The 16,855-nt window shown below is 31.5% G+C and overlaps 1 protein-coding gene across 3 annotated transcripts in view; it reads right to left on the bottom strand.

Annotated features, from left to right (window-relative positions):
• Positions 1-16,855, bottom strand: part of LOC126698894 (callose synthase 2-like) — a 112,492-nt gene that overhangs the window by 24,186 nt on the left and 71,451 nt on the right. For all 3 annotated transcript variants that reach the window (XM_050396397.1, XM_050396396.1, XM_050396398.1), the window contains exons 36-37: positions 12,420-12,538; positions 12,216-12,299 (exon numbers count right to left, since the gene is read on the bottom strand). In XM_050396397.1, coding sequence (XP_050252354.1) covers positions 12,216-12,299; positions 12,420-12,538 — 203 coding nt within the window. The remainder of the gene's footprint in view (positions 1-12,215; positions 12,300-12,419; positions 12,539-16,855) is intronic.

Genomic DNA, 16,855 nt, shown 5'->3' with positions numbered 1-16,855 from the left:
AATTTGTTGCTAGAAGTGGGCAATAGCGACAAAAACATTTCGTTACTAAAGACCACTATAAATACTCCCAAACTAGCCCCATTTCAATATCTATCAGCCCCATTTCAATACTCTAAAGACCACTATAGAGTTTTAGATCAAAAAAAAAAAAAAAAAATCCCAAAAAAAAAAAAAAAAAAAACTCTACCAATGAAGCTCAACGACAACACTTCATCTCCCACCGTTGCCGATTAAGCTCAACAGCAACGCTTCAGCTCCCACCGTCGCCAAATAAGCTCAATGGCGGCACTTCATCTTCCACCGTCGCCGATTAAGCTCAACAGCGAAGCTTCAGCTCGTCGATCATGATCGTCACTGATTAAGCTCAACGGTGATGCTTCTGCTCGTTGATCGCGATGCTTTAGGTCGTCGATCATTGGCGATGCTTTAGCTTGCCAGCGACGCTTCATCCTTCAGTTCGCGACACTTCATCCGGCGACCTTTCGCCTCCCCTTCACACCAGCAACAACGACAGTGACGGCGACAATGAGTTTCTTTGTTCTTTCTCTCTAACTGGTCTTTCTCTCTTTTGCTTTTTCATTATTACCATGGCTGGATTTGTTATGATTTTTGTGTTTTCATTCATTTAATGGAAATGAGTTTTTCTTTTCTAGTCTCTAATCCTTTTATGTTGTCCAAATCTATCTGCTTGATGTTTGACAAAATGCATCAAAGAGTTGAGTTTGTTACATGTTGTGCTATATAGTTGACTAATTGAGTTTATGTTAAATTGTCAAGTCCAACATGGTTTAAAATTTATATTTGTGTAGTACCCTTTGACAATTTTTTTAGAATGGAGAGAATTGTTTGGTTGTCATTTTGCAAGAGAAAAATAAAAATGGGTATTGGAGTTTATTGACAACTTATACTTGTTTTCTTGGTAATGGTTTTTGTACTATTCCAAGCACTTAGCAAGTGGTTGCTGATTTGAATTATTCTTCTATTCTAATTGGGTTACAGATGTATTTGTGAAGGTTTTTAGGTATTAGGATTTAACAAATGAGAATAGTAAGACTTTGAACAAGGGGTGGTGTTATTGTAATTCATTATTGGTGGCTACTGGATTCATTTAAGTTTTAATTAATGAATGGATTCATAAAGCAGTGGGTAGTGAAACAATTTTTATTGGATAAGTAATAATACTTCATTCATGAAAGATGAAACAATATAGTGGGTAGTAAAACAAATTAATAGGGGTAATAATGATCTTAAGTAATATCTTGATTTTCATTCATTTTTGCAGGAAACCAAGAAAAATTAATTTTCTTTGGTTTCCTAGTTCTTCTCTTTCAATGAATTAGCACAGCAAACAAATTCATTACTGATTTCCTAATTTTATCTGGTTCAATCACGGTCCTTATATTTATTTCTAATTCAATCTTGTTTCTCACAAATTGTTCTTCTTGATTCGATCTTGTTCAGTCCTGATTTAAGATCAAAACCCTAATTTGATCTTGTTCTTCAACAATTTCTTTAGATTCCTTCCTGCACAACTTTGAATTGCAATTTGATTCTCACTAAGTGACTTCAAAGATAGATTCTTCAGCACCCTCTCAAACTGGTGTTTCAATTCGGGATGATACATCAAGCCTTTGTTAGAATTGGGTTTCTATTAATTGGGTTTTTTGGTTTCATAAAACTGGTTGGAACTTGGATGTGACTCCGTTAATATTGCTGGAGGGTCCATTAATTTTTTGTGATCAAATTTAGTGTTGGGCCTTGGCACACCTAGTTTAATTGGGCTTATGCTACGGTCTAATATGTAGTAGAGTGTGGGGTTTTAAACCTGATCCATGATGGGTAAATGTTCATTGTATACAAGGCTAGGCACCTTCTCAACTCCTAAAATTAGACAAAAACCTAGATCTCAAAAGAGCAGGATGACTTGTCCCATTGAGAGTTGTCTTGAAAGGAGGAGTATGGAGAGTGTTAAAAATACTGAATTAGGTTATCGCATTATTTTGAGTGTACTGTGTAGAATCCAAGGACGAGACAAGAGCTTGGAATCGGTCCTAGAGCAGGATGCATGTTTCTTGTGAGTAAGATACATCTTCCACATGTTGCTCCTGTATCTATTATTACCATTTCCATTTCTATATCATGACTAATTTGGTCATGCACCTTAATCTCAAGAATAACACTTAGCTTCTAAAGGCCAGTTAGGTATAGTGTCCAAAGAAAAGTTTGATTGTGTTTCAAGTTGGTTAGGAAAACAACTAATTTTTCCTTTTAATAATAATTAATCGATGTCTACTGGTATCGTTGACTTACTTCATTTTGATGTCTAGAGGTCTTATCTGTTATTAGTATTGGTGGATCTCGATATTTTTTTATCTTTGTTGATGATTATTCTCATTATAGTTTTGATTTTTCATATGAAATCTAGTTTTTACTTGTTACAAATCTACCATAGCTTTGCAAAAATGGTTGAAACTCAAAATTTCAAATGCATCAAAAAATTTTGATGTGACAATTCACTTGAATATATTCAACATGCTTTCTAAAGTATTTTGCATTCATGTGTCACTATTCATAATTAACTAAATGCTCCCAAATATATCTCATGAAGCTATGGAAGGCAGTAAAGTGCTTGGATGGTTCCTATCAAAACTGACATAGAGTGACCATAAGATTATGCCCTAGTGCACAATTAGAGCCAATGTACTGACACTAAAGTAGTGGAGGTAGCTGGGTGATAATTTGATGGTTGGTGTCATTCTAATCTTCAAGACGAAGAGCATAGGCACCATCAGTCTATGCCTCTTTTTGTGTGCGAGCTTTGTGTTGGTTAGTCATATAAAGCCACAATTTGCGACTGAACTTGAGTCCTTTAAGAGCCGTTGTCTCTATTAAGGATGACTTAAATAGGATGGGAGACTATAAACCTCAAATGGAAAAATAGACTACAAAAATGGTAAAAATGCACGTGGACCAAAAAGTCCACACTGTTAAAGTCAACGTTGAGAAAGGTTTCTTTCCCCAGTTCAGATTGATTTAGAATTGTGGTTTGAGTTGGTTCGAGTCAGGTTGGTTTGGCATCTAACGTGGCAATTGTACTAACGTGCACATAGGGTTGATGTGGTAAGTTAAAGGGAGGACATTTGGCTATGTGCGTGTACACCGCATATGTGTCAAATGTTAGGTGTGTGAGAACACGTGTTTAGCTTGTGGGTACGTGTAACGAAAGTTTGAAGAACCAGTTGGCGCTTGTGGTGGTGTTTTAGGCTATTTCCAGAGTCGTTGGACTAGAGATGCTTTAATATGTTGACCCGTGTATGTTTTGCTTGGTTTTAGGTACAATTAGAGTGGATTCACGATGAACAAAAACTACAATGATGCAGGTCTTGGTTGGCTGCTGTGATTCGCTTATGGGGAAGTCAAAGGTAGCAAAAACAGGAGAAAGTATAACATGTTTCGATAATATCAACTTAGCATCTGTTTTGGTATTTTCTACTCAATAAATGAGTGACACCTATTTCAAAAAACCACATTAGACTATTTCAATAAATGATTAATTTATCTTCCTGATAGTATAGAAGATTGTGATTAATTTATTGGAGTAGTCTGATGTGGTTTTTTGAAACAAGTATCACTCATTTATTGGATAGGAAATACCAAAACAGATGCTGAGTTGGTATCACTGAAACATAATATACTTTCTCTAAAAACAGAGCTAACTAAGAGTGTGATTGGGAAGTGATAAAAGTTAAAACTTATTAGAGTTTTTAGCTTATTGTTGTTATTATTCAGTAAGTTTTTAGATTTTTATTTATTTATTTATTTATTTTTTTACTTTCAGTAAAAATTTTCAATTTCAGTTAAATAAAATGTTCCTAAACTAAACTTAAGACAAGACTACAAAGAAGGGTCAGAAGGACTCCATAACGTGCCAAAGTTTGAAACTTTGAATGACTTATTATATTTGAACTATGTATTATTGTATAAGAGACTTCCTTCTTCTTCTGCTTCTTCTTCTTTCATTATTTATTTATTTATTTTAATAGGGTATATGTGTTGTACATGTAAAGTGTACTACACATGTATTATAGAGGTAAAATGGGCTTAAGCCCATTGGACTTATGGTCTAACACTTTATGCTGAACTGAAATTTTCTAAAATATTTGTAAAGCTTGATATTATTTTTTTAGCATTTTCATTATTGGATGGCATCAACAAATGTTATTAGAAAAATTTACTGCCACTACTTAATGACTCAATTAGCAGTTAGGGTTGACCTTGTTTACAGGGCAAGTTAGGTAAGCCCCTAAGGTCCTCCAACTCTAATTGGAAGAAGCCCCAGATTTTAACCACTAAAGTTTCAAATGTTAGTTAGGAAATAAAAACAATTTTTTATCAAAGAAAATATAGCAAAAAAGAAAAAGAAAAAAATGCTAAAATTATTACAAATTTTATTGCATAAAGCATAAAAACTTACATGATGATGAAAAAGATTTGGTGGACTTCACCCACCAAATAAATGCATATTTGATTTTATTTTTATTTTTAGTAATTGGGAACACATCAAACTTTAAGTTTTATTTAATATATTTGCAATAACTCTATCATCACTAAATTTGTTTCTTTTTTTCTTTCTTTCTCTTCATGGGTTGTACTCACTGTTTGTTTTCTCCAGTAAAAAGCAAAACCCAAAGTCGAAAGATAGGAAAAATATCAATCTCAAACCTCAATATTTTGGGCTCATTGAGTCATTGCTGGGAAGTTTGCCAATACTTCCATTTAAAGTATAAAAGGTCATTTTTTCTAAACTTCTTTTGTAGCTGCATTAACTTTGCTATGCTTTGGATTCGACTATACTCTATTTTTGTCCGTGTAAAAGCTAGCTTAGTACTTTCGTTGTGTTTGTGCAAGCTTCTCTCACAAAAGCCACGTGACTATAGCAGCCTGAATCTTTTTACGTATGAAATGGGGTGTGGATCATTTTTTTTTTTCTGGTCCACACTGCGTAAGATACTCGTTTTTGCGAATTCTAACTAGATGAGATGAGCTCAAAAGCTCAAAAAAGGCAAGGCCCAAAGGCTCAACAAAGAAGCCCAACAAAAGGAGTCACTGGGTTGGGCCTAAAATCCCAAAAGAAGAAAAGTGGGTGAAGCTTAAAGCCCACACTTCGGCTAAGAGAAAGATAAATAAGAGTAATCCGTAGCATAACACCCTAGAATAGGGACGGTAGGTGGGACTCGAGGATGGCCCACCATCCCTTGAATGGGGAACAAAACAACGAGGATAGCCATTAAAATAAGGATTCTCCAAGAAGAGTAAAACTTGGGTTTAGCACTGCCCAAACACCAGGAGAAGAGCATAAATCCCAAAATGGGTCTTTCGCAAAATGACTTGGGCACCATAGAACAAACTGGACCTAAAATCCTTTTGATTCTATGAAGAGTTACAAGCCCGTAAAGGCCCAATCCCTTTGTATAGAGGGATAAGAATCAAACCCTTATCCTCAAAAGGGAGAGGGGCATGATGAAAGGAAGGACAAAGAGAGAGAAAGAAGCGGGTAACACATTATCAATGATGGAGCCAAATCCCAAAGAAAGACAAGAAGGGTGAGGCTGGGGGCTATCATGCAATGATTTCAAAATAAGAAAATTTGTAAAAGGAAATTGTAAAACTTTATGTATTTGTATTTTTTTTTTTTTTTTGGGTTAATATATGAATTTCTATTTTTATTAGATTTTGTACAATTTAACTTTCCTAATGATCACCTAAAAAAATTTCCTGAAGCCGCAACTGATTATTATATTTATTCGGTCCTTTGATTATATGCATTGATATCACTTGAGCTAACAATCATTGGGCTATTTATATATAGAGCTCGAATTTGGTAAGGATGGGGTGTAAAACATGTTTTATACCATCTAATAAGAGATTATCATATCAACTTTTTACTTAAAAGTCAATATATATTACTATATATAATAATATCTCAATATATTCATAGATAAGTTGGATTTTTAAATGGATATTAGAATTGATTAAGTGTAGTTTTGTTTATTCTTTAATATGTAATATGATGATGTTGCATGTTGGGATTGAAGGTAGGGGTGTCAATGTTCGACCCAACCCGCGAACTCGACACGAACCCAACACGGTTTTTTTCGGGTTAGGGTTGGGCCTTAATAGGTTTGGGTCATAAATGGGTCGACCCGAAAGCGACACGATAAGAAACGTGTCATAAGCGGGTCAACCCGCGTAACCCGCAATAGACACGTTTGACACGCCAATTTATTTGTGTCAAACCCAAAATGACCCACTTAACACAACCCGTTTAACTCGTATAACAAATAAATAATTATTTTATTTTAGATTTTTCAAATACCTTTTATATCCAACATATATTTTAAATTTAAAAAGAAAAGTAAGTAATTACAAATGAGAAAGGTAATCTTATTTGTTTCATTAGTTATTATTACTCTTACATTATTATTATTTAGTTCTTGTCAAACTGTTGAGGCATGATTATATTTTGTAACTACTAATACTTTTTTTTTTTTTTTTTTTTGGCATAGAACTTGTACAAATGAAATTGGATGAGCTTGTGCAAGATGTTATGAACTTGGACATCAACAAAAAATCTATGGATAATAATTGTGGTCATAGTCAGGATTAGTCTACTATTTGCTCAAATTCTTTCAATATTGATACTTAGCATTTGGCGAGTTCCAAGGATATTATATTTTTGTTGAACTATGTTATTTTATTTTTGTTAAACTATGTTATTTTGAATTTGGGTTGAAGTGTTGCACTTCTTTTGGAGTGTAAAGAACTTATTTCTAGATGAATGTTATATTTTTATTGAACTATATTATTTTGAATATGGGTCGAAGACATAAAGTGTATGCACTGGTTTTTGGGATGTAAAAAATAATAATTTATAGATGGATGTTATATTTAATATTATGCAGGTTGAAATGGGTTGTGTTACATTCGTGTCAACTCAACACGATTCGTTTATTAAATGTGTCAAATGGGTTGGGTCGGGTCAACCCGCCTTATTAACAGGTCGGGTTAGGGTTGAAGGATCCTGACACGATTATTAAATGGGTCGGGTTAGGGTTGAGCCATTTAGTCTAATACCCCTACCTCGACACGACACGAACCCGACACGTTAACCCGAATTGACACCCCTAATTGAAGGGTAAAACTTGAGTTTTACACCACAACCTTATATATATTGTTCTTGTGTCTTAAAGTGTCTAGTTCACAAGTCTAATCCTATAGAGAGAACCAAACCTAACTTCCAAAATACTGAAAAGCCTTAGCCCAAGTCCACAGACAATTGTAGACACCTACTTTTTTTTTTTTTTTTTTTTTGGGTATCCCTTAATAAATTTTGATCCCCGACCCAATGATAAGCTTGACATGTGTCAACCAAGGGTAATTAAAGAGTTCACAATAGTTTAGAAGTAATCACAATTCAAAAGTGCTCAAATTACTTTAAAATCGATACTGAAAAATGAAATTTTCTCAATATTTTGACCATAAATGTTTATCCACAAAAAAGTGAGTGAAGCTTGTTTCATTGGAAAGTAAACATCTTGAGGTTCAATTTAAACACAAATTTTGCCTAATTTGGATTTATATTGAGTAAGTTATATTTGAAGTCAGGCCATCAAAATTGTCAGGATTAGGATGTGCGTACGCATGAATCAAGAGTGCGTGCACACCCTCGAAAGATGCATATGCAGGTCAATTTTCTAGGCAGTGGAAATTTAATTTTAAGGGCCCAAAACATCATTCTTTGATGTAGGCTAGCCCTTAGACCCTTGGGAATGTCCAAAGACCATTAAAAAGCCCCGAAAACCCTAATTTTAACATATAAATACTCATCTTATGTTTCCAATCAAAACCTTAGCTAGAGAGAGTGATTTTTGGCCTCTATCTTTTCCAAAACCCTATTTTCTTTTTTCAAAACCTTGAGGCAGCACCTTAGCACATTTTTTACAAATTAAAACCTCCCTTTAGTTAGTTATAAGGCAGAGAGTTTGTTTTTCCAAATTGTTTTCTAAATCATTTTCAAAATCTTTTGTTCTTGAGTTGTGATTACTAATTATTGTTGTGTTCTTTAATTATTCTTGTTCCCTCAATCTAATATTTGTGTTTTAGGCACTGATGGGTCGGTTAAACTATCTCAAATTTATGATTCTAAAGTAAGTTGAGTCTCTTTTTCATGATTTCTCACTTTGCTACATAGGATTCACATGGTTCTTTGTTCGATGTTATCATAAGTGTTCTTATCATGTTTGATTGATGTTATGATCTTTTTGATATGTTCTAATCTGATTTTAGGTTGTTTATAATATGTTCTTGTTATTCTTGGTTTGTTATTTTAGCTTTATGTAAAGTTTAACATGTTTATTTATTTAATGTAGTTTAGTTTAATTGTTTGATTTTGTTTCTTGATTATTTGTTTATGTTGATGTTTGTTTTATTTGCTTCATGTTAGTTCAGTGTTTAGGGTTCTAACATGCTTGTTTGATATCACATATTATATCTTTGTTTGATTAATCTCTAAAAAGGTAATTCTTTGGATCTGTGCTAAAGGATGCGTACACATCCATCGAGTATGTATGCACATGGTTCAACCATGCGTACACATAATTGAGTATGTGTGCACACCTCAAACCTAGATTATGGCAAAATTCTTGTTTTTGTTTGTTTAGTTATTTTTCAAATGATATTTAATTATGTTTGACTATGTTTAGGTTAATTAATTGTGTTTAATTATTTTCCATGTTTGTTTGAATCTTTTTGCCATGTTTGGTTTATTTTATAATCTTTCTTTATGTGTGTGATTTAATTGTTATCTTTTCCTTTTTAGTATATGATTGATTGTGTTTTATTTGTTTCCTTTTATATTGTGATTTGATCTTTAATATGTTGTGTGTGTTATTTCCTTAAGTGCATGATGTACGTTTAGGTTAAGGATTAGGACTCTCTTAATAAACTCTTTAATTAAATATGATCTAGCAATATATAATGGAGGCTAGCCCATAAGCCAGGTAGTCTTGAGTACTTAACACCTTTCCAAGCTGTACCTAAACTCCATACCCATAATCTAGTATGCAGACCTATGCATGTAAATGATTGGTCTAAAATTCCCAGTATGGTTCCTAGACCTAATCTAGGTAGCGGCTCCATTTTTTCCTCTGCCATGGTCCACTTGGCCGAGGCGTACTCCCTCACACCCACAATGGTACAAAAAAAAAGACTCCTACACATAGCATTATGTACATGAACTTCTTCCTAAATATTTGTTTTAGAGCATTCACATTGATGGTGCCAAATTGCTATTTTCTTTTTTCAATGTTCATCTCTTCTCTCTTTCTCTCTTTTCTTTTTCTTTCTTCACCGGTTCTATCTTTCTTCTTTCTTTCTCTCTCTTCTCTCTCATCTTTTCTCTATCTCTCCATCACTGTGGATTTGGTGGTGGTGGTCGATTTTGGGTGTGGTTTTGTGAATTTTGGCTGTGGTGGTGGTGGTGGTGGTGATTGATTTTGGTTATGGTTGTGAGTTTTGTGAATTTTGCTATGGGTTTGGTGGTGGTGATTGATTTTGAGTGTGGGTTTCTTGGATTTTGGCTGTGGTGGTGGTAGTGGTTAATTTTGGCTATGGCAATAGGTTTGGGTTATGGCTGTGATGGTGGTTTGGTGGTGGTGCCATGGTGGTGGTTGTTGATTTTGATTTTAGGTTTTGTTTGGTGGTCGTGGCTTGAAGAGAGCGAGAAGAAGAAGATAGAGAGACAGAGAAGAAGAGTGAGAAAAAGAGAGAAAATAATAAATAATGAATAGTGTTTAGTTGTGTTGTGAAAGATAAGAGCATTGATATAGGGTGAGTCGTGAAATAGTGAGTTAAAATAGATAAATTAGCTTTTTTTGGTACTATAAGCTAAATTTTTAACACCATTGATGTGGATGCTCTTATCTGTGTAAAATGTAGACACCCTATTTGTCATTTTTGGAATTGGAAACTGATAGCAGTAGTCCTGTAAAATAGGTTTTATATATATTATATACTAGATAATAAAAGTTGGGCTTAGAAATTGCGGTTGTGCCGAATGGCTTCATCAAATTACAGAAACATATATAGATTTTTAAAAAAAATAAATATAATTAATTTTTATTCTTATCTTCTTCTTTTAATTTTCAAGTTGATAAAAATCTTAATTTGATTACAATCCAAATTCTTTTCTTCATCTATTTCTTCTTAATTTGATTACAATCCAAAATCTTCATCTTCATCTAATCTTTTTTTTTTTCTTTTCTTTTTTTCATTTATTAATGTAGTTCAATTATTGCTTAAATTATATGATTTTTTAAAAAAAAAAAAAAACTTTTAGATAATGCAATTCATCTTGATTATTGATATTACTTTTTTGCGTTGGTGTTCTTAATTGATTATGTAGATTATTTCCTCACTTATGGCAACATTAAAATGGCTATGATTGGTAATTTATAGGTAAACTTTTACATTTATATTTCAATCTAAATACTTACAATTTTTTAATTTATGGAATTTGTTTTTGGTCATATATACAAGAAATTTATATTTGATTAGCATTTCTACTACCATACACGTTAAAAAAATATAAAGGACAGATAGAATTAAATTACAAATTTAATAATAAGAGCTTTTAGAAATTTAAAACTTACCATAATTTTAAAAATATTATAATATCTTTTTTTGCATAAAAAAATTACTTACATTATATACATTTTCCATGTAACTTAATTTTTAAAAATAATTTTGCTATTTTGTTTGTTATTAAATTTGATTATATGATCAAAAAAAATATATTTTAAAATTTATACATATTTTTTTTTATTAAGCCGTGCATTGTACAGACATAATACTAGTAAATATATAAAGTTATGGTCCACCGTCCGCTCCTTTTTAAAAAAAAAAATTATTTAGAAAAAAACCTTTTTACTAGGTGTACTTTATTGTTTTCTTTTAAAAAAATCTTTTTAATTTGTTTGTTGACATACGCAAACTTTTTGTTAACAAAAGGTTATGTTTTGTAAAACAGAGACTAGAAACATTGAATAAATATATAATTAATTACTGATAAATATTTTTTTCAAAAAATAAACACTAATAAATATATTTATAATCAAAATTTATATAATTTAGTTAAAATTTTCAATCTTTTTTTTTTTTTTTTTTGGTATTAGGTTGCCTAATCTAATAGATGGAGTTTCTTTAGTTGTATTGAGTTCCTTTAAAATCGATAACAACTAATCACTTATGATTTATTGTGAAAATATTGTGAATGTAGCAACTCTCGTAATTTTATAGTTAAATAAAATTGTAAAATTACATGATTTAAATACTCATTAAAAAAGCGATTACATTCAATAAGAAGCTTGTGTAAAAACTACTGTTTACACTCTCCATTATCGATACACCAAATATCGATATCCTATTATTTCAGAAAATCAAAAATTAAAAACCCAATCCCCTCCTAAGTCTGAACCACCAGTCCTCCCTTGCCAAAGGCACCGCCAAGCAGAGACCGGAGTCATTGCTGGATTCACCATTTCTGTGGTGTATATTGATGGGTTGGGTATTTTTTTCTTCATGTTACTCTGTATGCGTTTCCTGTATTTTCGTATCTTGAAATTCTTTGTTTAGGATTCTTAATAAAATAAAATAAAAAATTCTTTATTTAGATTAAGGAAGAGAGAACGAGGGAGAGTGGGAGACCTAGCAAAAAAGAATGTTTAGAGAGAGACAAGATGGTGAATACTTGAGCAAAAATGTATAAATCTTTGTGTGTTGAAACGCAATAGCAAACTGCTACTGCGCTACATGTAGAACCAAGATAGACGAGGAGAAAAGATTGTGAGAAAGGAATTGAAAGACGTTGGCGACTCCGGCAGCATCTCCAGTCTTTGATTGGCAGCGCCTCTAGCAGGTGTGATCGATGACCCTATTCATTAATTTAGAAAATGCTAATATGTTGTGCTGGTATTAGAGGGTGTAAACAATGGGGTCTACACAAGCTCCTTAGCAAATTTGCACTCTAAAAAAAAATAGTATATAGTATAAAGCAGTTGTTATTGTTCTACAATTTAATTTTTTTATTGTAATTATTATAATTTAAAGTTAGAGTTTCTTTTAATTAATAAATTTTTAGAGAGAGAGAGAGATCTTACTTTAGAAGGTTAGCTAACAATCGCTGCCCAATAGTTTCCAAACAATTTTCCTGAGTTGACATAAACCATGCCAAAGACGAAACACTGCATTAAGCCATTAACAACGAAAACACGATGAACCACAGAAAAATCATTTGTAGTCTTATTTGCCAGCAGCACTACCACCACAATCCATTTTAAGATTAGCAACACCAATAAAAGTACCTGTCAGTGAATATATGCTCCCGAATTCCAAGGATGGTTGGAAGTCTCATGCCATCATGTTTTTTAAGAAATTCTTGCAGCAAGTTCCTCATTTTGAAGGCTTCTTCCATATAATTATCCTGATGAACAATTTGTTATATATATAGGTATAAATGAAGTAGGTTGCAAAATATATATAAATAATTTTACTTTCAAAAGTATAGAAAATAGAGAGAATTTTTAATCTTATATATTATAAATTCTGGATTTAGTGATATCCGCTCAAGCAAGCCCTGTGTGATCCAAAGAATAATCGGTATTTCACTGAGCAATATTTGAAGTGTTGATTCATTGAAGAGATAGTTTCACTCAGATGAGAGTCGGGCGAGGGTCAAGTGAAGTTTAGGCCACTCAAGCAGATTGACAATAGAGGTCAGGAATCCGCTTGAGCTTGGTTGACAGGCTGCTCGAGTAGCTCATTAAAGTTCGATCGAGTAGACCTTGGAGCAAGGACAGACTCAAAGCTAGCGGGGGCCGGAGTATGAATGAAAAAAAAGAAAAAAAACTCCAAATAAGCATCCATATAGTATTAATAAACTATAAATACTCAAAATCGTTATTTCTAAATACATTAAGATTCAATCATTTATTAACATAGTTAAAAACGAAAACAAAATAATGTTTTTTTTTAAAAATTTTTTTATTACTAGGCTAGCTATGATTTTTTTTTTTTGTTGAAGTTAGAGCATTCACGGTGATGGTGTTAAAAATTTTAGTTTTTAGCACCTTAAAAAACCACTTTATCTATTTTACCACCTCATTAATTTTACAATATATCTAATATCAAATGTTTTTTTTTTATTTTTTTTATCACTTCATCTAAAATAATATAAAAAATTCATTAAATTATAAAGGAAGAGAAAGAATTTGAGTTTTTTAATTGATGGAAGAGATATAATCTTAATAAAATATGTATTTTATTTTTAACAATTTGCTACAGTAAACTAGTATTTATATCAGCTTACTATAGTTACAAAAAAATTAGCTTTAGCTTCTCTAATAACACATGAATTTTTGGTTATTTGGTGGTAAAATAGTTTTTTTTTTTTTTTTTTACTAAAATACAATCACTATTGTGAATGTTTTTATTGTTTTTGTTAGGTTTTTAGGTTGTATAGTTGCTAGTTGGATGTGGCTAGTTAGGCTTATTAAGGAGAAGGGAGGCTTAAGGTTTTGACAGAGGACCCAACTACAAAAATTAAACATATAATAACTATATAAAAAAAAAAAAAAAAAATATTGGACCCAGGGGGGCCCCTTACCTGGGTCCGTCCCTGCCTTGGAGATAGTTTTTCTGCAGCATTTTTCATGAAACAATTTTGTAGTCTTAGCTTGTTAATGTGTTAAACGATTTTTAACGTTTGAATCAACCAATTTGACACTCCAAGTTTGTCTATTGAAGGACCACACCCTATCCATATCTATATCTACATCTACATATATAATATAAAAGCAAAACATTCGATTTTTTGTTGACTACTTCTCATTGCGTCATGTGACTACATAAATTTATGCAACGTCTACTTAAAAACACTAAGCAGTTGTGCCTTTTCATTTTGTTTATTCGGTTTCAATAACTGCATAAGATATATATATATTAAAACAAAAATCTGTTGTAGAGAAGAATACATTAGTAAGGAGAACAAAAAAAAAAAAAAAAAAAAAAAAAAAAAAAAAAAAAAAAAAAAAAGAAATAAATATAAGGACATTAGTAAAGGTATTTTAAATGGACAAATTTAGATTTGGTTAGATTGGTTTAATGGTGTTTGTGATGATTTTATATTTTTGGTCTCTCTCTTCTTCTTCTTCTTCCATTTTTTTTTTTTTTTTTCAAGTTGCCTCTTATTCTTCATTTTCACCAGAATCCATCGGTGTTCTCTGCTCTACATCTTCTTCTTTACTTTCTCCCTCCCTATCTCTCTCCCTCTTATTGTTTTTCTGTATTTTTCATGTGAAAGTTGAAACTAGACTCCTCGGTAAAAGAAGTGCAGCATTCACATTTACTTTTGAGAAACGTGCAGCATTGAAAGAGGATAAGACTTCTATTTTGATTAAAAGATAAAAGCAGAATGAAATATGATAAAACAAAAAAAGAAGAAATACGTGGAAGAGATAACCTGTAACAAAGAAAAAAAAATTAAAATAATAGTGAATGCGTGGAGGACAATAAGGCTTCATTTGGGAGTTTATAAGGAAATAAAATTAAATAATTATAAAATAGAGAGAGAAGACACAATACCTAACACATATTTTAAAAAAAATCATCAACCTTAATTAGAGATATAAGAAAGAACAAAAATTTACCGAGAGAGAGAGAGAGAGAGTACTCACAGTTTTTGTGTAGGAAAGATATGGATTGAATGAGAGAAATAATATCAAATATATATAAATTAAAATAGAAAGAAGAAGAGTTAAATTATAAAAAAGAGAAAAGGATGAAAGAAGTGTAACAGTTAAGTAAAGAGTTGTGGGGAGATAAAAAAGCAAATAGAGAAGGGAAAGGTTGGAGGAAGTGTAAACGTAGTACAATTAGGGAGAAGAAGAGGTTTTTGTTTTTGTTATTTAAGTATTTTTTTTGTTGAGAGTAGTGAGAAGAAAAGTTTAAAAAAGAAGAAGAAGAGGTAGAAAATAAGTGAATGATGTGGCTTAATGATTGAGTAGAAAATTTTATTTTATATATAAATGACACTCAATGTTGAAAGAGTTTTCAATATAGACAATAGATAATTAGAGTTTATGATAGCATGTAGTTCATCACATTAGCAACAAAGAATTAATTTTGCAATAGACAATCAATAAAGATAGAAACCCAAAAAAAAAGATTAATAATAATGACGTGTCTGCTGATGTGGCTCAATAGGAATGTAGTAACAATAAATGTCACACTTCAACTTTTAGATATACTAGTCGTTAATCTGTGCGATGCACAGGAATAGCTATTGAATGAGTTTTAGGAAAAAAAAAAAAAAAAACTATTATTTTTGAGTTTGAGTAGGCAAAAATGCATGAAATTTTTTTTAAAAAAATAATATTAAAAGAAATAGCACAAAGTTTTATTTGTTAGCTAAAAGAAAACAATGTTGTTTTATTTATTAGTTTTTGGTGGGGAGGAATAAGAGACAAAATGTTATGCCTCTAGTTTAGTTTGTGTCTTATATATATTTATACACAAAATATGTTATAATATATACCAAAATGTGCCTATTGAATTTGAATATACATATTGTTTATATCAAAATACAATCTATCTTTTATATCAAAATACAATCTACATGGCTATGAATTTGAATATACATATTGTTTGAATAATAAATTATTATAAAGTCTATCTTTTATTCAAAAGATGAAGCGTAGTATTTATTATTACTACGTTCCTATTGAGCCATATCAGGGAACACGTCATTATTATTATTATTATTATTATTATTATTATTATTATTATTATTATTAGGGTTTTTCATCTTTATTGATTATCTATTGCAAAATTAATTCTTTGTGGCTAACATGAATCACTACACGCCATCATAAACTCTAATTATCTATTGTCAATATTGAAAGCTCTTTCAACATTGAGTGTCATATATATATATATATATATATATGCAATAAATTTTGCTACTCAATCATTAAGTCACATCATCCACTTATTTTATATCTCTTCTTTTCTATTTTAAACTTTTCTTCTCCCTACTCTCAACCAAAAAAAAAAAAACTTAAATAACAAAAACCTCTTCTTCTCCCTGTTATAGTCCTACCGTTACATTTCCTCAAACCTTTCTCTTCCCTCTTTGCCTTTTTACCTCCCCTACTCTCTACTTCACTGCTACACTTCCTCCATCAATGTTACTTTTTATATATTACACCCTATTACAGAATATTTATATATATTCCCATGCTTTGCATAGGTATGGGGCTAGTTGTTCAAAAACAATGATTCTATTTTAAGCTTTTATAGAATTTTCCACCATTAGAGCATTCATATCCATGTTTATAAAAATAATACCCATTTTATACTCTAAAAAGTTACTTTAGCTATTTTATGAACTCATTTAACAATACACCTAACATCTCATTTCTTATTTTTATACAATAAAATAATATAAACTACACAATAAAATAAGATAAAACTAACCTATCTCTCTTCTCTCTTTGATTTTTGTTTCTCTTCCTCTTTGTGTGTGTGTGTGTCTCAACCACCCATCACTAAAATCCAAACCCAAAACAACCTAGAACCACAACCAGTTGAAACTGAAACCACCACCACTACCAACAACAAACAAAACAACCCCAACAACCACAATCGGCACCACCACATCACAATCAACAACTACCACCAAAACCTATTAAACCTACAACCACTAAAACCCATTGAACCCACAACACCACCATCGAAATCA

Source organism: Quercus robur, chromosome 9 (genome assembly GCF_932294415.1).
Source record: "Quercus robur chromosome 9, dhQueRobu3.1, whole genome shotgun sequence".
In the NCBI taxonomy this organism is placed as follows: domain Eukaryota; kingdom Viridiplantae; phylum Streptophyta; class Magnoliopsida; order Fagales; family Fagaceae; genus Quercus; species Quercus robur.
This window is presented reverse-complemented; position numbering and strand designations above follow the sequence as displayed.